The 24,146-nt window shown below is 31.6% G+C and overlaps 5 protein-coding genes across 5 annotated transcripts; all 5 read right to left on the bottom strand.

The window, feature by feature from the left end:
• Positions 1–290: 290 nt before the first annotated feature.
• Positions 291–3,033, bottom strand: LOC25495462 (receptor-like protein EIX2). The gene is made up of 2 exons (XM_024785835.2): positions 554–3,033; positions 291–452 (listed from the first exon to the last, which is right to left on the bottom strand). Exon 1 carries the CDS (start codon positions 1,859–1,861, stop codon positions 557–559), a length of 1,305 nt encoding a protein of 434 aa, XP_024641603.2. The 5' UTR covers positions 1,862–3,033; the 3' UTR covers positions 291–452; positions 554–556.
• On the bottom strand, positions 2,519–6,243 carry LOC25495461 (receptor-like protein EIX1). The gene is made up of 5 exons (XM_024786336.2): positions 6,187–6,243; positions 6,118–6,138; positions 5,782–6,031; positions 5,432–5,611; positions 2,519–3,399 (listed from the first exon to the last, which is right to left on the bottom strand). Exons 1-5 carry the CDS (start codon positions 6,241–6,243, stop codon positions 2,519–2,521), a joined length of 1,389 nt encoding a protein of 462 aa, XP_024642104.1.
• Positions 6,244–9,103: 2,860 nt separating this feature from the next.
• On the bottom strand, positions 9,104–13,783 carry LOC25495460 (receptor-like protein EIX2). Its single transcript, XM_013595682.3, has 2 exons — positions 9,889–13,783; positions 9,104–9,367 (listed from the first exon to the last, which is right to left on the bottom strand). Exon 1 carries the CDS (start codon positions 12,505–12,507, stop codon positions 9,892–9,894), a length of 2,616 nt encoding a protein of 871 aa, XP_013451136.1. The 5' UTR covers positions 12,508–13,783; the 3' UTR covers positions 9,104–9,367; positions 9,889–9,891.
• A 930-nt stretch (positions 13,784–14,713) lies between these two features.
• On the bottom strand, positions 14,714–16,042 carry LOC25495444 (receptor-like protein EIX1). Its single transcript, XM_024786333.1, has one exon. The coding sequence runs from the start codon at positions 16,040–16,042 to the stop codon at positions 14,714–14,716; it is 1,329 nt and encodes a 442-aa protein (XP_024642101.1).
• Positions 16,043–19,540: 3,498 nt separating this feature from the next.
• LOC25480218 (receptor-like protein EIX1) lies at positions 19,541–21,928 on the bottom strand. The gene has a single exon (XM_013587349.3). It carries the CDS (start codon positions 21,926–21,928, stop codon positions 19,541–19,543), a length of 2,388 nt encoding a protein of 795 aa, XP_013442803.3.
• Positions 21,929–24,146: the final 2,218 nt, after the last annotated feature.

Here is a 24,146-nt window from a genome sequence, read left to right as displayed (position 1 = left end):
ATGGCAATCATTGTGTAGAAAAAATTGCTTCTCTTGATGAGCTCCACATAATGGTTTTGTTTGGTGGGACTTTATCCCTTTTTATGTTTCATATTTATTTAACCGTAGTATCTTAAGGTACCCTCATTATTGTTTCTATTGATGTTTTCAACGGCTCAAACTTTTGTTCAAAATCTACAGTATTAAGCGAATAAAAAAATTTATTTAATATAACAAAATATTTAATTAAAAAAAATCCACATACATATTTTATTTCCATAGTATTACACAAGGATTCAAAAAACAATACACAAGCAAGTAGTCTTCATGCACTCTATAGTATATAAATAGATAATTAAAGATGATAGCCAAAAAATACTCTTGGATGAACAATGCATGTTCCAATTGGAACATATATTGATGAAGACATTGTGACATATCACTCTCTCTCAAGTCTCAATTGAAGCTTTTACCTACAAATATTGTTAAAGAAGTGAGTTATATATATGATATACACAAATACACTTCTGCATTATTGAAAATTAAAATAGAAGCTATATTATATGGAATTTACCGGTTAATCTTCAACTTGGAATCTCTTCTTCAACCTATTTACAAAAACTGCTAGAGTGACATAGATCCAATCTTTCATGTTGTTGAAGAATTTGAAATAGGCACGCCTCCATGATGTTTTAATCACAAGAGTTCCACAAACTCCCCAAAATCCAATTATGAAACCAAGTACCAAGCTAACATAAAACCCAAAGGTTATGAGCTTATCTTCATCTTCTTCACTAGTGACATGTTTATCATTGGTTCTAGTTGAAGAAATCACATCGCTTGGACAAAGATTTATGAGTGGTGGTCCACAAAGTCGATTATTCCCCACATATGAATAGGAATCAAAAGTTTGTAGTTGAGTGCTTACTGGAATTTTGCCGTCTAAGTTATTGAAAGACAAGTTCATGTTATTAAGAAATGTCAAATTTGAAAAGCTCGTTGGCATTCTACCAGAAAGATGGTTTCTTGACAAGTCGAGTGATTCTAACCTTTCCATATGACCAATGTTGCTAGGAATGATTCCTGTGAGATTATTCCTTGAAAGGTTTAAAGTAGCTAATGCCACGAGTTTTGTTATACTTTGAGGTATCTCTCCTGTTAAGTGGTTGCACGAAAGATCAATGATAGTCACCAATCCAAGAATTTTATCATATTCTTTGTTTGATCCTTTCCATGCCAATATTTCCTTGTCAATGAAAGGGCCAGTTTCATACATTTCATTTTCCACAAAGTAAATGAATGACGTATGTTGAAATGTTGTTCTGGGAAAGCTCAAATTTGATAAAGCAACTATCCGATCAAAACATTGTGGTATTTCCCCTATTATATTGTTTTGAGAGAGATCCAATACCTGAAGAAATGATAGATTACACAGACTTGTAGGAATGTTTCCTTGGAACTTATTTGCCCGCATACGTAAATTACTCAACTGAAGAAGATGATGACCTATCCACATTGGTAAAGTTCCTTGAAGATTGTTATCACCAACATCAATTAATTGCAATTTGTGACAAAGAATCAAAGATGGAATTTCACCAGAGAAGTTGTTTCTATTTAAATGGAGTGATTTAATTTGTCGTCGAGCACCAAATGAGTTGGGTAGTTTCCCTGATAAATTATTTTCGGCCAAATTTAGAACTTCTAGAGATTTAAACTTTCCCCAACAATCTGAAAGTTGTCCCTCTAGAAAATTACTAGACATGTCCAATTGTATTAAACTTTGAGATGAGGATGTGCAAAAAGAAGATAGGGACCCTGTTAACATATTCTTTGAGAGAAATAAAACACCCAGTTCTGGAAAAGCAGGCAATGAACCATTCATATTATTGAAACTAAAATCCCATACATCCCACCCATGATCATAATCATAATTACCTTTTGTTCTTGTAAATGATTTTGGCAAGGTTCCTTTAAGTATGTTATGTGAAACATTCAAGTATCGCAAACTCAAAGATAGATTCCAAAACCATTTAGGAAATGAATCTGAAATACCATTATGAGAGATGTCAAGAATCTCAAGTTCCCCTTGATGTTTGAGCCATGCTGGAAATTTAGGACCTAATGTACAGGATGATGCATATAGTCTTTCTAGCTTGAAAGGTGGAACCCATTTCAAACTCAAGTTTAATGAAAGGGAGTTTTGAGACACGTCCAAAATTCTCAATTGAGATAAGTTTGATAGATGTGTTTCATTAATGACACCGCTCAATTTATTTGAAGAGAGAAGCAACTTTGCAAGACTAGAAAGTTGGCCAATTGTATGTGGAATTGACCCACTCAAATGATTATGGGAAAGATGTAGTGTTTTTAATGAGGCAAGTTTAGTAATCTCAAATAGTGGTTGTGACCCATTCAATTGGTTAAAACTGAGATCTAGAGAGTATATGGTTGGTAGATATGCATGATCAATGATTTCCACAAAATTCAACTGATTTTGGGACAGATCTAGAGATCGAAGAGTAGGAAAATGAACAGTTGATTATAGAAATGTCCCAACAACATTGGCATTTCGAAGAGATAATGCCTCCAACGATGAAAAGCAAGAAAAATCAGGAAGTGGTCCTCTAATAAATGGGTTATCGCTTAGATCCAATTTCCTTAAACCATTTTTTGCGGAACACAATTGTTGTATGTTGTCACTAAGTTTGCTAGACAATTTATTGTAGTTTAGTTGCAACTCTTGCAGTTGAGACATATTCCTAAAATATTTTAGTATGCTACTTTGGAATTCATTATATGAGAGATCGAGATATTTCAGAGAAATGGAAGTATTCAGAAGTGGAATAGATTCAAGATTGACTTGATGCAGTCCACAACCATAGAAATCAAGTTCAGATAAAGAAGGAATTTTGCTTATTGATGATAACCAATCAACAACTAGAGAGAGATTGACCTTTGATAGACCAAGGTGTCTCAAATTAGAGAGGTGAGAAATCCATTCAAGGTCATTTGCAGTCAAGTCATTAAATCCAAGGTCAAGAGTTTGCAAATTGGAAAGGTTCCCTAAACTAGGAGGAATGACACTAACAAGTTTGTTACCAATAAGATTTAACTCTATCAACTTACTAAGTGAACCAATGCACTTTGGTATCTTACTTTCTAATTTATTATAAGCAAGATTTAAAGAAGTAAGATGTTTCAGTTCACATATTGAAGAATCTAACTTACCGCTCAATCTGAAAGCAAAGAGATCCAAACTGGTTACATGATGAGTGAAATTATCACATGAAATCCCTTCCCATTTACAACATTCTTCACCTTTCCATGAGGTAAGGTCGTTCCTTTCAAGAAGGAGAGCATCTTTAAACTTGAGCAGAGCTCTCCTCTCTGTCTCCACACACTTGTTTTTATGAAAACTTTCTGCACATAACAAATTCATGCATAGAATGGCCAGCACACAAAAGAGAAAATTGAACCCACAATAAAGCATTATTGCGATCTACTCAACTCACTTGGAAATATTTTTGGTTTATTCCAATCAAAGGGACAGAGTTATTAACTGAATTGTGTAGTGGAATGAAGAAGTGAGGATAAACTAGGATTATATTTATAGGCATATCAAAATCACCCATCTAGTAAAACTTGTTTAATGGGACTTATTCAAAAACAAAACGGTGTGATGGGGATGTCTTTTGTTTCATAATAAAGCGAATTAGTCAAGATAACAATAAGTTATATATTGATGCGTCATAAAATATTATATTGTAATGTAATGTTGAAAACTCGGTAAAGTTTATTTTTTCATCTGTACAAATTTTTTTTTTTATTTTTTTATAGTGATAGCCTTTTGGTTTTCAAGAGAAAGAGACTTTGATAATATGATGTTTGGTCGGAAATTAAGTCAAAGTCCAAAAAAAATTGTTTCCACCCAAATCCGAACTAATGTTAAGTCATTAACTACTTGTGTCTGTTTGGTTTTGAATTTTTTTTTCCTAATTGCAAGAATACTTGGCCATTTTGCAACAAAAATTTGTCCCAAAATAATTGATATTTTGAATACGATATTTATTATTTTTCAATTGTACTCTCTAATTAATATTACTTTGACCACCCTCTATTCCTATTTTTTACTTGTTCAATACAATCTGATATTTCTACCAAAATCTGGAAACTAGCTGAAGACGTGGCCTCCTTAGCTAATGTATGAGCTGCCTCATTTGCTTGTCTCCTTACAAACTCAACACTAGAGTTGATATAATATTGTTCAAAGATAGTTTTACAATTATGGATAATCATCCCAAATTTTGTAACATCCTGACGTGCAAATGAAAAACTATATATCCATCACTTTTTTGGCATCAAACTCAAAATCGATAGGTCCCAAATGTAATTGATGAACCCTTTCCATAGCTGATAACAATCCAAGAGCTTTGCCAACATGTACCTTACAGACTGGAGTAAACCATTCAGTTTTTGCCAAAACAAAAGTGTCTGTATCATCCCTTATACAGACTCCTATTTTCCGTAAAGTTCCAAATGAGTTGGGGACTTTCCCTGAAAAACTATTCTTTGCCAAATTTAAAAGTACTAAACTTTGAAACTTCCCCCAAGAATTGGAAACTTTCCCTGCTAGAAAATTACTAGACAAGTCTAGATAAATTAAATTATGTGACGAGGATTTTCAAAAGGAAGATAAGGACCCTGTAAACATATTATTTGAGAGAAATAGAGAGCTCAATTCTGGAAAAGGTGGCAATGAACCATCCAAATTGTTGAAACTGAAATCCCACACACGATAAGTTGCATCTTTTACTTTCATGCTTGGAAAAGATTTTGGCAAGGGTCCATTAATTTTGTTATGTGAAACATTCAAGTAATGCAAACTTGAAGATAGATTCCAAAACCATTTAGGAAAAAATTTGCCCAATTGTATGTGAAAATGGACCGCTCAATTGATTATAGGAGAGATTAATTATTTCTAATGAGGGAAGTTTAGTAATCTCAAATAGTGGTAATGATCCATTCAATTGGTTAAAACTGAGATCTAGATCGTGCATGGTTGATAGAGATATATCATCAATGATATCCACACCATTCAAATGATTTTGGGAAAGATATATAGAAATGCAAGAGAAGGCATATGAGCAAGTGATTTCGGAAATGTCCCGAAAACATTGGTATTTCTAAGAGATAATATCTCCAACGATGAAAAGCAAGAAAAGTCAGGAAGTGGTCCTCCAATGAATGGATTATTGCTCAAATCCAAATACTTAAAACCATTTCTTGCGGAACACAATTGTAGTATGCTATCACTAAGTTTGCCAGACAATTTATTGGAGTTTAGTTGTAACTCTTGCAGTTGAGAAATATTCCGAAAAGATTTTAGTATGCTACTCTCGATTTCATTATATGAGAGATCAAGATGAGTGAGGACTTTGCTAACATTAATTACCCATGGCACAATGGGCAATGGCTGATCTTAAACCATTTTCTTTAAGATCGAGATATTTAAGAGAAATGGAAGAATTCAGGTGGGGAATAGATTTAGGAAGTGCTTGATGGAGCCCACAACCGAGTAAATGAAGTTCAGACAGAGATGAAGTTTTGCTTATTGATGACAACCGATCAACAGCTAGAGTGAGATTAACAAATGATAGATCAAGGCATCTCAAATTGGAGAGATGAGAAAGCCATTCAAGGTCATTTGAAATCATATCATAATTATACCCAAGGCCATTCAAGGAATTTTGCTTATTGATGATAACCAATCAACAACTAGAGAGAGATTGACCTTTGATAGACCAAGGTGTCTCAAATTAGAGAGGTGAGAAATCCATTCAAGGTCATTTGCAGTCAAGTCATTAAATCCAAGGTCAAGAGTTTGCAAATTGGAAAGGTTCCCTAAACCAGGAGGAATGACACTAACAAGTTTATTACCACTAAGATTTAACTCTATCAAGTTACCAAGTGACCCAACACTTTTTGGTATCTTTCCTTCTAAGCCATTAAAACCAAGATTCAACTCTATCAGTTGACCAAGTGTACCAATGCACTTTGGGATTTTTCCATGTAGGTTATTACTATTGAGATTTATAGAAGTAAGATATTGCAGTTCACATATTGAAGAATCTAACTTACCTTGCAATCCTTTAGTATAACCTAATGTTTGGAAATTCAAACTGGTTACATAACCAGTTAAATTATCACATGAAATTCCTTTCCATTTGCAACACTCTTCACCTTTCCATGATGAAAGGCTACCATTTCCAGCTTCTTTAAATCTTAAGGCTTTGTTTGGGAGTTTGGAGGGGAAGGGAGGGAAGGACTTTGGGGGGTTGAAAATATATAGAAAAATGGACAAAAAATTCACATTTTTTGAAAGAACAGTTTTTTAGAGAATGATAAACTAATACTTATGATTAATATACTTTTAATTTTAAGAATATTATAACAACATAGATTGAATTTCAAAAATTCATATAAACCCTCCATAATCCCCCAAAACCCTCCCCCAATACAAATTTTGAGTTCCCCAAATGAGGGGGATTTTTTATTATCAGTAAAAAATTAACCTTCAAAGCCTTCTCCTCCCAATGTCTTCTATTTCTTTCACTTGCTCCTTCCTTTTTTCCAAAACCCTCCCCTCCATACTCCCAAACAAAGCCTAAGAGAGCTCGCCTCTCCGTCTCCACGCATTTCTTCAAATGAAAATTTTCAGCGCATACCAAACTGATGCATAGAATGCTCACTACACAAAAGAGAAAATTGAACTGCTTCATTGTGATCTACTCAACTCCCTTTGAAATACTTTTTGATTTTGAAGTGGAATAATGATAAACAAGGGTCATATTAATTTATAGACTGCAAAATAGCACACATATATTGAAAATGTCTACTTTCCTGGTTGTTTCTTCGGGTATCATATAATTCAAACCTAAAGCAAATTCAAGTCAAGATAATAATAAGTTAAATGTATGATGTGTCATTATGTACTTTAATAATATTTATATATCATGAAACAAAATGTAGTAGTAGTATATATGTATATAACGACTGTCAAATGATAAGTAGATAATAGTTTAGTAAAAGAATAAGTAAATAATAGTTTAGTCAAAAAATTAATATATAACAGTCATTATAAAAAAAGATATAAATAAAAGTATGAAGTCAATGAATCTTGCACACTTGGCAGGGCTGTTGCTCCCTCCCATCTAGATGTTATTATTATTATATTATGTAAAGAGAATAGATAGTTATAATGTAACTTTTTTTTTTCTCTTTAATTTTACTCTTTATTTAAACTATTTTATTTACTATAAAAAAATATTACCTCAAACTTATTTGAAACAAGCATTTGATCTTGATATATATCTTTCCTTTTGTTTTGAATAAGCCAAGTTTTTTTGATAATTACGCAACCAAAAACAGCTCAAGGCGAGCCGAAACTGAGCGCCAAAAACAATACAACAAATGAGAAACAGATTGAGCTCTTAGCAGCCAACACAGAAGCACAAAAACTAAAATAGAAACACAAAGAGCCTTTTCCAAAAGGCGAACAGCAGCACGTACATTACCACACGTAATATAAGCAAGTGACAATTTTCAATCTACTAAAATTCCAATGCCACGACATCACCTTTATTTTTTCAAACAAGTCTTCTACCTCCTTGATCGTATTGTTGAAAACTCGGTAAAGTTTTTATTTTTTGTTTTATCGGTACAAATGTTGAAAACTCTGATAATCTATAAATCTTGAGTTTGGTCGAAAGGTAAGTCAAGTCCACCCAAATCCTAAATTATGTTAGTACATTAACCATTGTGTCCAATTATTTGGCTTTGAATCAATTTTATTTCCTAATTGCAAGAATAATTGACCTTTCTGCAACAAAAAGTTGTCTCAAAATAATTGATAATATCAATACAATATTAATTATTATTTTTCAATATTAATATCATTTCGACCACTCTCTACTCCTATTTTTTTACTTTTCACTCTCTAAAACGGTTGCCCATGCTTTAGGAGATGTAGCCACAACTTCAACTAACTCCAAACAATTAAGTTTATTTGATTTTTTTACTTAAACTGTGCTCCAAATTTGGATATATTTGGAGAATTGTATGATAGGAACAAAATCAATTCAAAAGTTAGACAATGAAAATCGAACTGATTTGAAATTTATGAACATCAACATATATTCACTTTGTTACAAATAGTTCAAATTTTAAATTGATACAAGAATATATATAGATGACAACAAGGTAAACTTCAAGATTATGTGCTAACAGTGAAAAAGGTGAATCCACTTCCTCCAACAATACGAAAATTCAAGACCAGAGATACGCCATTTTAATATAGATAAACGAGTACTGGTACATAATTAAGTTTAAAATTGTTTCCAAATTTATATAACTAGTCTTAGACCCGCGTGTTTGGCGGTCACGAGTTTGTTTTAAGTTATTTTGTGGCAAGGTACGTTTACACGATTCCTAATATTTTAGAAGGTTATCCATTCGATCGATGTACATGATAATCACATAAAAAAACACAAATTAATATCTGAAAGCCAATATAAAAATGAAGAGCAAAAAAGGTTGGGATAAAATAAGAAAATGGAAAGTGAAGAGATTCAACAATCATGGCTAAGTTTTATTGATAATTCTTTAAAAATACTGGTTGTCTTTTTCATCTATGTTTAGAATAAATTTACAATCAAATTGTGCGGACCAAAGTTAGTTATCTTTCAATGGGACAAAAGCAAATAGTGCAAGAAAAACATAATTTAGAGAAGGTTCAAATTTCATGTATGTTGAACTAGTAAGTAATACTTATACTTCACAACTTACACAACTAATCAAAGATAAGGTTTCCATAGTACTTCATTAGTGTTTTATTATTTCATATATAAATCCATTGAATGTTTTGATGGGAGATGCTGCGTCGCCTTCTTGTGGTCTTGATACATTGTTCAAGTATGCAACTTGATTATTAAAAAAAAAGCATATAGCTTGATTGTTGGTAAACTAGAAAACAATATTGTAAGAGTTTTAACTATATATATGGCGTTTGTGATCCATATTCTAGAATCTAATAAATATAATATAATAAAACAAAAATAAAATAAAATAAAAACAAAAACAAAACATTCAGATTCATATTTCCTTTCCTTGTACATGAGGATTTAAACAACAATACACAAGAATGTAGTTTAGGGAGAACTTAAGATATAAGACATTGGAAAATATGACTTCCTGCACTCTATAATATATAAGGTACAAAACTGAAGATGACTGAAGAGAGAAAAAAATGGTTGTGTTGAGTACTCCAAAGAATACCACGCAACAATTATTGATGAAGACATTGCAAATATCACTCTCAATTGAAGCTTACCTGCACATATTTAAAAAATAAAAATAAATTATGCCAACTAATTTTGTGTGAATGTAAATTATAAATAAACGTAAAAGGAAATTAAATAACAAATATATATGCATTATATATACCAAATATATATTCTCTTATTAAAAAAATAAAAATACAAAATATACATTGGTGTGCATTTTTATTCTTGATAAATAAATAAAAGGTCCTCCGTCCCAAATTATAAGCAAAAAAACTCATTTTCTCTGTCCCAAATTATAAACAAAAAAGACTAATTTTTATCATATTTAATTATGTTTTTTTAAAAAAATCATCTTTTCCAAAGAGAAATTAAATGCAATTTCCATTTATTATGCTATCCCTTTCATTTTCTCTATAAAAATTGTTTTTACATCTTTCTATGAAACTTATTCCAAAGATAACACAAGAAATTATACTACAAACTATAATATTTTAGTTTTCTTAATAAGTGTGAAAATATTTTTTTCCTTATAATTTGGTACGGAGGGAGTATATCACAAGAAACTTACCAGTTAATCTTCCACTTGAAATCTCTTCTTCAACCTATTTACAAAAACTGATAGTGTGACATGGATCCAATCATTCAAGTTGTTGAAGAATTTGAAATAGGCATGCCTCCATGATGTTTTTATCACAAGAGTTCCACAAACTCCCCAAAATCCAACAAAAAAACCAATCACCAAGCTAACATAAAACCCAAATGTTATTAGCTTATCCTCTTCTTCACTTGTGACATGTTTGTCATTGCTACTAGTTGGAGAAATTACATCGTCAGGGAAAAGGTTTATGAGTGGTGGGCCACAAAGTCGACTGTTCCCCACATATGAAGATGGATCAAAAGTTTGTAGTTGAGTGCTTAGTGGAATTTTCCCTTCTAAATTGTTGAATGACAGGTTCATGTAACCAAGAAATGTCAAACTTGAAAAGCTTGTTGGCATTTTACCGTAGAGATGATTTCTTGACAAGTCCAATGATTCTAAACTTTCCATATGACCAATGTTGCTAGGAATGAATCCTGTGAGATTATTCCTTGAAAGGTTTAAACCAACTAATACCACCAACTTTGTTATACTTTGCGGTATCTCACCTGTTAAGTGGTTGCTTGAAAGATCGATAGTTGCCATCAATCCAAGATTTTTTCCATATTCTCTGTTTGATCCTTTCAATGCCAATATTTCTTTGTCATTGAAGGAGCCAACGTCATACACTTTGCCATCCATATAGCCAAATCCGTATGAGATATAGTGGAAACTTTTTCTTGGAGAGTTCAAATTAGATAAAGCAATTATGTCACCTAAGCATTGTGGTATTTTCCCTGTAATATTGTTTTCAGAGAGATCCAATACTTGAAGAAATGATAAGTTACACATACTTGTAGGAATGTTTCCTTGGAACTTATTTACTCGTAGACGTAAAACAATCAACCGATGAAGATGAGAGCCTATCCACATTGGTAATATTCCTTGGAGATTGTTATCTCCGACATCAATTAGTGTTAAGCTACTACAAAGTGTTAAAGGTGGAATTTCACCAGAAAAGTTATTGTTATTTAAGTGAAGCGACTCAAGATGTCGTAAAGAGCCAAAAAAGCTAGGTATTTTTCCTGATAACTGGTTTTGTGCCAAATTCAAAACTTGTAGCATTTCAAATTTCTTCCAACAATTTGAAAGTTGACCCTTTAGCAAGTTACTAGACAAATCCAAATACGTTAAACCCAGAGACGAGGATGTACAAAAAGAAGATAAGGACTCTGTAAACATATTACTTGAGAGAAATAGAGCGTAAAACTTTGGAAAAGGAGGCAGTGAACCATTCAAATTGTTGAAACTAAAATCCCACACATTCTCAAGTATACTGAATTTCATATTTGGAATTGACTTTGGCAAGGGTCCATTAAGTTTGTTATATGAAACATTCAAGTATATCAAACTTGAAGAGAGGTTCCAAAACCATTTAGGAAATGAATCTGAAATACCACTACTTGAGATGTCTAGCACACGAAGTTCCCCATGATGCTTGAGCCATACTGGAAATTTTGGACCCAATGTGCACGATGATGCATAAAGTGCAAAAAGTTTGAAAGGAGGAACCGAATCTAAACTTAAGTTGAATGAAAGTGAATTATGAGCCACATCCAAAATTCTTAAATGAGATAAGTTTGATAGATGTGTTTCAATAATGACACTGTTAAACTTATTTGATGAGAGAAACAATTCTTGAAGATAAGAAAGTTGGCCAATCGTATGTGGAAATGACCCACTCAACTCATTATGGGAGAGATCTAGATGTTGCAATGAGGCAAGTTTAGTTATCTCAAATAGTGGTTTTGATCCCTTGAATTGGTTAAAACTGAGATCTAGAGTTATTAGGACTTTGCCAACATTACTCACCCATGGAAGAATGGAAGAGTTTAAACTATTTTCTCCAAGATCAAGGGATTTCAGAGAAATTGAAGTGTTCATGTAGGAAATAGATTTAGGAGTGACTTGATGGAGCCCACAACCAAATAAATGAAGTTCAGACAAAGTATGAATTTTGCTTATTGATGACAACCAATCAATAGCCAGTGTGAGATTGACCTCTGATAGATCAAGGTATCTCAAATCAGAGAGATGAGAAAGCCATTCAAGGTCATTTGCAGTTAAATAATTATGTGAAAGGTCAAGAGTTTGCAAATTGGAAAGGTTCCCCAAACTAGGAGGAATGACACCAAAAAAATTATTGTACATAAGCTTTAACTCTATCAACTTACCAAGTGAACCAATGCACTTTGGTATCTTTCCTTCTAAGCCAATATTATCAAGATTTAAAGAAATAAGATGTTGAAGTTCACATATTGAATAATCTAACTTACCTCCAACTGCTTTTGTATAATCGAAAGGTTTGAGATTCAAACTGGTTACATAACCAGTTAAATTATGACATGAAATTCCTTCCCATTTACAACATTCTTCACCTTTCCATGACGTAAGATTGACCTTACTATGAATAAGTGCATCTTTGAACTTAAGGAGAGCTTGCCTCTCTGTCTCCACACACTTGCTTGGATAAAAACTTTCAACACATAACAAATTGATGCATAAAATTGCAACCACGCAAAGAAGAAAATTGAACCCAGAATGAAGCATTGTTATAAACTCAATTCCCTAGGATTTTTTGTGTGTCAAATTGACAGAGAAGTTAATTGAATTGTAAAGTGGAATAAAGATAAACAAGTGTGATTATCAAATGACAAATGAGAATGTGTCTATTTGCCTAGTTGTTTCTTCGGGTGCAATATTTCAAAGTTGTTCTTAATTGGCTTCATGACAAATGAACTTAAGCATGAGCCAAGACTTTGTATGCACCTTACCTCAAGTCAATCAAAGCATTTTAGGCCGAATGGAAAATTTTAGACATTATCAAAGTAAATTTATTATGAGAAAGATGTTTGTTGAAAGGTTGATTAAACGAGGGGAGATTTTTAGATTTTTCTTTGGGTGGACTTCAACATCCTTCTATATAGTATCATGCAGTAGAAAATCGTTGAAAATATGATTTTTTTTTTTTTTTTTTTGAGGGAATCATTGAAAATATGATGTTTATTAATTAATTCAGTTGAATTGACTATTCAAAAGATTGAACCCAATTTTCTTCGATGATTTGTAAGCCCAATGGAAAACCAAAAAACGTTTATTGATTGAACAAAAGAAAATATGTGCATTCTATTTGACCCGAAAAAAAGTATAGCAAATTGTAAAAATTTGCTTGATGATGTCAATCAAAGTAAGTTTATTTTAAAGTAAATAATTGATACGCAGAGACCTCATTATGGATTTGTAACAAAATAACCTACTATAATTATTAGGATTAATTAAGGCGCGTTTCCAACATTAATCCCTATTTAAATTATATTATATTTTTAGTCTTCAACGTTTTTGCGGTGTCTCCTCAATAAATGTTCTATTTTGGAGCATGCATGTTGCATCCAAGAGTATTCTTTGGGTACTCTTTTGCTACATTATTCTCTTATTAGTCATCATCTTAAGTTCTTACTAAACTACATTATCAGATAGTAATTGCTGTTTAAATATTTATGTGCCCTGGAAAGAAGTTATGTATATGAATATTTTCTGTTTCTTTTAATTCTATTTTTGTTATATTAATTCTTTTTTTATTTGTTTAAATCCTTTTGCTACATTGTTCTCTTCCACAACATTGACCAATCTCTCATGAAGTTTCCGTGCTTAAGTTTAGTTAGACATATAAAGATGTGAAAGGGATTTCTGTTCTTCATTTTGTGGTCAAAGTATGCAGAGAACAATGGTAGAATCACAGACTGCACCTCTTTATCTACAATTTAAAAGATGATAAAATCATATTTAACTAGATTGAGACCCGTGCGTTGCGCGGACATAACATTGTTTTTTTATTAGATTAAATTTGGAGTTTTATTATTGCAAGTTTTCTAAACATAATTATAATAAAGAAATTCTAACTTCTGAGCTCAAATTACAATAATTGTTGGTCTTATTTTTCATGACAGTGAGCTTATAGAGTTTAATGATGACTAAGTATAAAAAAAATTTGTATTCAGCTAAAGAGACAATTAAAATAGAGAAAGTGTAAGTGAACATGCATGCTCTTATGAATTAAAATAAATAAATTGGAAGTTTAGTTTGCAAATCTAGTTTGTTTAAATTATTCGATTTTGGTCACCATTTATTAAAATTCAATCAGTCTTAAGCAAATCAAATCAACATGTTTTAAGAAAAATCTACTGTGAGAATCATGTAAGGATCAAAAGTCAAACGTAACATGCCAACATATTTTGAAGAGCAAGTAGGCCACAAATAACTCGTTCCAAAAATGGTGTTATAAAAAACAATCTCAAATATTGTAATTAGAGGATTAGGAAGGTTTGATACTTATGTATTTTGCATAACATCTGCTATGTCTGATTAGAATTCTTTAGGGATATATGTAGCCCTGTGTTTTTTATGGCAGGCTACTCTTTGTTTTTGTTGCTATAGGATAGCCTTTGGCTTCCTTTCTCTCTATTGTGTAAACAGGTTCAAACCTTAATCCTAATTTGCATTTTATTTTCATTGCTTTTATAAAAAAAAAATGGTTTGTGGCAAAACAAATAGTCAGGGCCTCACACTTAGAGGGGCCTCAAAAAAATTTAAAAATGGAAAAAAAAAAAAACTGTGTGCCTACGGGAAATTTTCATCATTAAATGTCATTTTTTCGTAGGTAAAAATTTGAAAGACAACAATTTTGCTGTCAATTATGAATTGTCAATAAGTAAAGGTCTATTCAGTAAAAATCATGTTTGAACTATTGTTTGTATATTTAACTGCAACTTAAATGTCTATCACTATTAATAGTGCTGGAATTCTCAAGTATACTGAATTTCATATTTGGAATTGACTTTGGCAAGGGTCCATTAAGTTTGTTATATGAAACATTCAAGTATATCAAACTTGAAGAGAGGTTCCAAAACCATTTAGGAAATGAATCTGAAATACCACTACTTGAGATGTCTAGCACACGAAGTTCCCCATGATGCTTGAGCCATACTGGAAATTTTGGACCCAATGTGCACGATGATGCATAAAGTGCAAAAAGTTTGAAAGGAGGAACCGAATCTAAACTTAAGTTGAATGAAAGTGAATTATGAGCCACATCCAAAATTCTTAAATGAGATAAGTTTGATAGATGTGTTTCAATAATGACACTGTTAAACTTATTTGATGAGAGAAACAATTCTTGAAGATAAGAAAGTTGGCCAATCGTATGTGGAAATGACCCACTCAACTCATTATGGGAGAGATCTAGATGTTGCAATGAGGCAAGTTTAGTTATCTCAAATAGTGGTTTTGATCCCTTGAATTGGTTAAAACTGAGATCTAGAGTTATTAGGACTTTGCCAACATTACTCACCCATGGAAGAATGGAAGAGTTTAAACTATTTTCTCCAAGATCAAGGGATTTCAGAGAAATTGAAGTGTTCATGTAGGAAATAGATTTAGGAGTGACTTGATGGAGCCCACAACCAAATAAATGAAGTTCAGACAAAGTATGAATTTTGCTTATTGATGACAACCAATCAATAGCCAGTGTGAGATTGACCTCTGATAGATCAAGGTATCTCAAATCAGAGAGATGAGAAAGCCATTCAAGGTCATTTGCAGTTAAATAATTATGTGAAAGGTCAAGAGTTTGCAAATTGGAAAGGTTCCCCAAACTAGGAGGAATGACACCAAAAAAATTATTGTACATAAGCTTTAACTCTATCAACTTACCAAGTGAACCAATGCACTTTGGTATCTTTCCTTCTAAGCCAATATTATCAAGATTTAAAGAAATAAGATGTTGAAGTTCACATATTGAATAATCTAACTTACCTCCAACTGCTTTTGTATAATCGAAAGGTTTGAGATTCAAACTGGTTACATAACCAGTTAAATTATGACATGAAATTCCTTCCCATTTACAACATTCTTCACCTTTCCATGACGTAAGATTGACCTTACTATGAATAAGTGCATCTTTGAACTTAAGGAGAGCTTGCCTCTCTGTCTCCACACACTTGCTTGGATAAAAACTTTCAACACATAACAAATTGATGCATAAAATTGCAACCACGCAAAGAAGAAAATTGAACCCAGAATGAAGCATTGTTATAAACTCAATTCCCTAGGATTTTTTGTGTGTCAAATTGACAGAGAAGTTAATTGAATTGTAAAGTGGAATAAAGATAAACAAGTGTGATTATCAAATGACAAATGAGAATGTGTCTATTTGCCTAGTTGTTTCTTCGGGTGCAATATTTCAAAGTTGTTCTTAATTGGCTTCATGACAAATGAACTTAAGCATGAGCCAAGACTTTGTATGCACCTTACCTCAAGTCAATCAAAGCATTTTAGGCCGAATGGAAAATTTTAGACATTATCAAAGTAAATTTATTATGAGAAAGATGTTTGTTGAAAGGTTGATTAAACGAGGGGAGATTTTTAGATTTTTCTTTGGGTGGACTTCAACATCCTTCTATATAGTATCATGCAGTAGAAAATCGTTGAAAATATGATTTTTTTTTTTTTTTTTTTGAGGGAATCATTGAAAATATGATGTTTATTAATTAATTCAGTTGAATTGACTATTCAAAAGATTGAACCCAATTTTCTTCGATGATTTGTAAGCCCAATGGAAAACCAAAAAACGTTTATTGATTGAACAAAAGAAAATATGTGCATTCTATTTGACCCGAAAAAAAGTATAGCAAATTGTAAAAATTTGCTTGATGATGTCAATCAAAGTAAGTTTATTTTAAAGTAAATAATTGATACGCAGAGACCTCATTATGGATTTGTAACAAAATAACCTACTATAATTATTAGGATTAATTAAGGCGCGTTTCCAACATTAATCCCTATTTAAATTATATTATATTTTTAGTCTTCAACGTTTTTGCGGTGTCTCCTCAATAAATGTTCTATTTTGGAGCATGCATGTTGCATCCAAGAGTATTCTTTGGGTACTCTTTTGCTACATTATTCTCTTATTAGTCATCATCTTAAGTTCTTACTAAACTACATTATCAGATAGTAATTGCTGTTTAAATATTTATGTGCCCTGGAAAGAAGTTATGTATATGAATATTTTCTGTTTCTTTTAATTCTATTTTTGTTATATTAATTCTTTTTTTATTTGTTTAAATCCTTTTGCTACATTGTTCTCTTCCACAACATTGACCAATCTCTCATGAAGTTTCCGTGCTTAAGTTTAGTTAGACATATAAAGATGTGAAAGGGATTTCTGTTCTTCATTTTGTGGTCAAAGTATGCAGAGAACAATGGTAGAATCACAGACTGCACCTCTTTATCTACAATTTAAAAGATGATAAAATCATATTTAACTAGATTGAGACCCGTGCGTTGCGCGGACATAACATTGTTTTTTTATTAGATTAAATTTGGAGTTTTATTATTGCAAGTTTTCTAAACATAATTATAATAAAGAAATTCTAACTTCTGAGCTCAAATTACAATAATTGTTGGTCTTATTTTTCATGACAGTGAGCTTATAGAGTTTAATGATGACTAAGTATAAAAAAAATTTGTATTCAGCTAAAGAGACAATTAAAATAGAGAAAGTGTAAGTGAACATGCATGCTCTTATGAATTAAAATAAATAAATTGGAAGTTTAGTTTGCAAATCTAGTTTGTTTAAATTATTCGATTTTGGTCACCATTTATTAAAATTCAATCAGTCTTAAGCAAATCAAATCAACATGTTTTAAGAAAAATCTACTGTGAGAATCATGTAAGGATCAAAAGTCAAACGTAACATGCCAACATATTTTGAAGAGCAAGTAGGCCACAAATAACTCGTTCCAAAAATGGTGTTATAAAAAACAATCTCAAATATTGTAATTAGAGGATTAGGAAGGTTTGATACTTATGTATTTTGCATAACATCTGCTATGTCTGATTAGAATTCTTTAGGGATATATGTAGCCCTGTGTTTTTTATGGCAGGCTACTCTTTGTTTTTGTTGCTATAGGATAGCCTTTGGCTTCCTTTCTCTCTATTGTGTAAACAGGTTCAAACCTTAATCCTAATTTGCATTTTATTTTCATTGCTTTTATAAAAAAAAATGGTTTGTGGCAAAACAAATAGTCAGGGCCTCACACTTAGAGGGGCCTCAAAAAAATTTAAAAATGGAAAAAAAAAAAAACTGTGTGCCTACGGGAAATTTTCATCATTAAATGTCATTTTTTCGTAGGTAAAAATTTGAAAGACAACAATTTTGCTGTCAATTATGAATTGTCAATAAGTAAAGGTCTATTCAGTAAAAATCATGTTTGAACTATTGTTTGTATATTTAACTGCAACTTAAATGTCTATCACTATTAATAGTGCTGGATTTTTTTTTCCAATTCTTTTTAAATGAAAATTGTCAAGTCTATACCCGGCCCTCCGAATTGTCAGGAACGGCCCTGGTGTGTATATATATATTTTGAGTTTGGATGTCAATTAAGTAAAATTTGTCATATTTTTGTGCCAAAAGAAATTGTTAGTGTTATGTGATCAATTATTGTCATATATGGGCATGGCAAAATATTTTGATTGCATTGATATGTGAAACAGTCAACTGCAACAATCAAAATGTGGTATTATTATATATGATTTCTTAACGAAGAGCACTCAGTTGGCATTTTTCTGAAAATATTACAATTTGACTCCAATTTGAGACATGAAGAATCAAAATCCGCCCCTAACTATCATTTCTGCTGATATTTTTTAAGGGCTCAAACTTTTGTTTGCTCTGCACTGTATTTCCTTTAACCTAAGTTTTATCTCACCGACATTTACCTTAGGTTTTGGCCTAATCACCCGATGTTTATAATTTCTCTTCTTTTTTATTGATCAATTTTAACAAGGCTTTGCTGCAATTTGTTTTAAAATAAAATAAAAAGGACGCAATCCGTTCAAAATCTACTGCATGTTATACAATTAAAAAAATTAATGTAACAAAATATATTAAAAAGAAAAACAAAACATGTATCCACATACATATTTCATTTCCATAGAAACAATACATAGTTTGGTAAGAAACGAAAATATACACCAAGACAGATGTTTTCATGAGAATTAAAGATGATAGCTCAAGACAGAAAATATAACATAACAAAAGAGTACCCAAAGAATACTCTTGGATGCATGTTCCAGTTGGAACATATATTGATGAAGACATTGTGACATATCTATCACTCTTATCGAAAAATAAAATAGAAGGTATATTGTATGGAATTTACCAGTTAATCTTCGACTTGGAATCTTTTCTTCAGCCTATTTACAAAAACTTCTTGTGTGACATGGATCCAATCATTTATGTTGTTGAAGAATTTGAAATAGGCATGCCTCCATGATGTTTTTATCACTAGAGTTCCACAAACTCCCCAAAATCCAATGAAAAAACCAATCACCAAGCTAACATAAAACCCAAAGGTTATGAGCTTATCTTCATCTTCTTCATTAGTGACATGTTTATCATGGCTTCTTGTCACATCTCCTGGACAAAGATTTGTGATTGGTGGGCCACAAAGTCTACTATTCCCAACATATGATGAGGGGCCAAAAGTTTGTAGTTGAGTGCTTATGGGAATATTGCCTTCTAAGTTGTTGAAAACAAGTTCATGTGACTAAGAAATGTCAAATTTGAAAAGCTTGTTGGCATTCTACCTGAAAGATGGTTTCTTGACAAGTCGAGTGATTGTAAACTTTCCATATGACCAATGTTGCTAGGAATAAATCCTTTGAGATTATTCCATGAAAGGTTTAAAGCAGCTAATGCCACGAGTTTTGTTATACCTTCTGGTATCTCTCCTATTAAATGGTTGCAAGAAAGATCAATGGTTGTCCAATAGCCAAGATTTGTCTCATATTCTCTGCTGTATCCTTTCAATGTCAATATTTCCTTGTCATTGAAGGATCCAATTTCATACACTTCACTGTCCTCATAGACTGTGATTGACGAATAGTGAAATATGTTTCTTGGAGACTTCAAATTTGATAAAGCAACTATGTGACTGAAGCATTCTGGTATCCCTCCTGTTATATTGTTTTGAGAGAGATCCAGAATTTGAAGAAGTGATAGATTACACATACTTGTTGGAATGCTTCCTTGGAACTTATTTGCCCGTAGACGTAAAACAATCAACTGATGAAGATGATGGCCTAGCCACATAGGTAATGATCCTTGGAGATTGTTATCTCCAACATCAATTAATTTCAATTTTTGACAAAGGATCAAAGATGGAATTTCACCGGAGAAGTTGTTATTATTTAAATGGAGTGATTCAATTTGTCCTAGAGCACCAAGTGATTTGGGTACTTTCCCTGAGAAATTATTCTCTGCCAAATTTAGAACTATTAAAGATTGAAACTTCTCCCAACAATCTGGAAGTGGCCCCACTAACATATTACTAGACAAGTCTAAATTAATTAAACGTTGAGATGAGGATGAACAAAAAGAAGACAGGGTCCCTGTAAACATATTATTTGAGAGAAATAGAGCGTACAACTTTGGAAATGGAGGCAGTAAACCATTCAAATTGTTGAAACTAAAATCCCACACCCAAATATCTTCATAATTTACATTCAGACTTTGTAAGGATTTTGGCAAGGGTCCATTGAGTTTGTTATGGGAAACATCCAAGTATCTCAAACTCGAAGGTAAATTCCAGAACCATTTAGGAAATGAATCTGAAATACCACAATTAGAGATATTTATATCAGTAAGCCACCTTTGATGTTTGAGCCATAATGGAAATTTAGGACCCAATGTGCATGATGATGCATGTAGTTTTTCCAGTTTGAAAGGTGGAACCCAGTTTGAACTCAAGTTGAATGAAAGTGAATTTTGAGTCACATCAAAATGTTTCAATTCAGATAAGTTTGATAAATGTGTTTCATTAATGGTGCCGTTTAACTTATTTGAAGAGAGACGTAACTCATTTAGATCAGAAAGTTGACCAATTGTATGTGGAAATGGCCCACTTAAATTATTATGGGAGAGATAGAGTGTTTTTAATGAGACGAGTTTAGTTATCTCAAATAGTGGTTGTGATCCATTCAATTGGTTAAAACCGAGATCTAGAGAAGAAAGGGAAGACAAATGAACAAATGATTTTGGAAATGGACCGACAACATTGGTATTTCGAAGAGATAATGTCTCCAAAAATGGAAAACATGAAAAATCTGGAAGTGACATCACATTGAATGGGTTATTGCTTAGATCCAAATTCCTTAAATCATTTTTCGTGGTACACAATTGTTGTATGTTGTCACTAAGTTTGCCGGACAATTGATTGGAATTCAGGTTCAAATCTTGCAGTTGAGACATATTCCTAAAAGATTTTAGTATGCTACTTTGTAGTTCATTATCTTTGAGACCAAGAGATTTCAGAGAAATGGAAGTATTCAGAAGAGGAATAGATTCAAGATTGACTTGATGGAGCCCACAACCATATAAATAAAGTTCAGATAGATAAGGAATTTTGCTTATTGATGACAACCAATCAACAGCTAGAGTGAGATTAACAAATGATATATCAAGGTATCTCAAATTAGAGAGATGAGAAAGCCATTCAAGGTCATTTGCAGTCAAGTAATTAAATACTCCAAGGTCAAGAGTTTGTAAATTGGAAAGGTTCCCCAAACTAGGAGGAATGACACCAACAAAATAATTACCACCAAGATCTAACTCAATCAAGTTACCAAGTGAACCAATGCACTTTGGAATCTTTCCTTCAAATTGATTATCATTGAGATTTAAATAAGTAAGATGTTTCAGTTCACATATTGAAGAATCTAACTTACCTCCAAATCCAAAAAACAAGAGATGCAAACTGGTTACATGATGAGTGAAATTATCACATAAAATTCCTTCCCATTTGCAACATTCTTCACCTTTCCATGACGAATTGAATTCCCTATTAAGATTGATAGCATCTCTAAACTTGAGGAGAGCAATCCTCTCTGTTTCCACGCACTTGTTCATACCGATACTTTCAGCACATAACAGCCCGATGCATAAAATGGCCACCATACAAAAGAGAAAATGGAACACACAATGAATCATTGTGATGTACTCAATTCCGTTGGAAATATTTTTGGTTATTCCAATAAAAGATATAGAGTAATTAACTGAATTGTAAAGTGGAATGAAGAATTAAGGATAAACTAGGCTCATATTTGTAGACAGCAAAACCACACATCTATTGAAAATATCTAGCTACTTTCCTTCTTGTTTCTTCGGTTGCTATAATTCACACATTTTAAGTCAACCAAACTTGTGTCATGGGCAAGACTTTTGATTTATGATAATAAGTTCAATGTTTGATGTGTCATTTTATAATAATATTTTTTTTAGCAAATTTATTAATAATATTATTAAACATGATAAAAAAACTAATACTATACCTTTGTCAATTAAATATGAAAAACGATATTTGAACAACTATTTTTTGACAATTTTATCTCTCATCATACTCACATTATGTTTTTATTTTCTCTCTCTTTTGTTTTAGTTTTTGTGTCAATATCTCATTTTCTTTATAAATTTTTGGTTGTCTAAAAACTTATCATATAAATAAATGTTCAAATAACACAACTCATTAAATATTGTTTGAAGTCAACGAGACTTGCTCGCAGGTAAGGAAGATAGCTTCCTCCCATCTAAGTGGATCCCACCCCTAAAATTCTAAACTTTTTAGAAATTTCTTTGCATTGTCTTTAGCTCTGTTTGGTAACACTTTTTCACCATGAGCTTATAGCCTATTTCACGAGCTTATAAGCTATTTTTCAGAAGCTATTCCAAGTAGCGTTTGAGCTTATAGCTTCTCACTTTTTCTTCCAATTTTACCCTTATTATTTCATTTAAATTGTATTTTTATCCATTATAATTTTTATAATAAGCTACGTAATAAAGACTACTATCCCTTTATTCCAATTTTTGTATATATATCAGCTGGCCTTTTTTTTTTTTTTTGAAAAAATATATGCCTTCGTTTTTTTTTTACGAAACAAAATACTATTATTCTATTAGTGTTACTTTTTTTTTTTTGAGGTATGTGTTATTTTCTTTATTCTCTATTATTAGTATTACTCTATTAGTCCTACCTTTTTTTTTTGTTTTTGAGGTAAATGTTATTTTTTTTTATAAAGTGGAAACACTTAAATGATAATAAATATAAGATAAAATTTTAGTGAATAAAATTTAATTTAATTTATAATACATAGGATATATTAAATTAATAAATTTAAAGTATTTTTTTAAAGAAAAATTAGTTTACAAAATTACAAATACTTAAATTAATGATATAATTTTTATTATGAATTAATAATACCTTTATGTCATTTTACATTTATCAGCTAGTTGAACCGCTATTTTTACCAAACACTTCAGTTAGCTTATCAGCTAAAAGCTATTAGCTATAAACTATCAGCTACCTTATCAGGTAAAAGCTATCAGCTATTTTTACCAAACAGGGCCTTTTAACTTTTTAACTCTTGAGTGGAGGATTATTCTTGTATGATCACATGATCAAACAAGATTGGTCTAAAGGTAAGGTCCTCAAAACAATTTTTTTAAACCTAACAAAATGAAAAATTAAATTTTTTTAATTAAAGACCTCATTCATATTCTACTAATGAGAAAAAAAAAATACTTGATATAAAAGCCTCAAACTCTACTAAAATTAATAAAATATTATTTAAAATTATACTATTTCCATAAAGATTAAGTCACTTGTCCTCGTGAGTTTAGCTCAGTTAATATGTACAATTCTTAAAATATGCAAGGTCTAGGGTTCAAACTCCGACTACAAAAAAAAAAAAAGATTAAATCACTTGATTTTTCTTTAAATCACAGTAGAATTATTAAATGAAGTTGATCACCTTAGTTTAATATATGATTATGTATCTAAAACTTATGAAAAATTTAATTTAATTAAAATAATGTAATTTTACTGAAGTACTATTATGAGTTTCCGAAAAGTCTCATCTTCGTTTTTTTTTTACCATGAAAGATTTACTCATTAGATCCAAAGTACAATTTTGTTTTTGTTTTTTTATTGAAGGTAATGAGATCCTAAATACACTCGTTTACAAGTATTGGTGGGGAATGTCCCGTAAGCTTAGCTCACTTGATAAGTGATAATGCATATAAATGAAGGGGATGGAGTTCGAACCCCGAACACCTCACTTATTTACATTTA

This window comes from Medicago truncatula, chromosome 6 (genome assembly GCF_003473485.1).
Source record: "Medicago truncatula cultivar Jemalong A17 chromosome 6, MtrunA17r5.0-ANR, whole genome shotgun sequence".
Taxonomy (NCBI): domain Eukaryota; kingdom Viridiplantae; phylum Streptophyta; class Magnoliopsida; order Fabales; family Fabaceae; genus Medicago; species Medicago truncatula.
The sequence above is the reverse complement of the archived record's forward strand: the minus strand, read 5'-3'. Positions and strand labels throughout refer to the sequence as shown.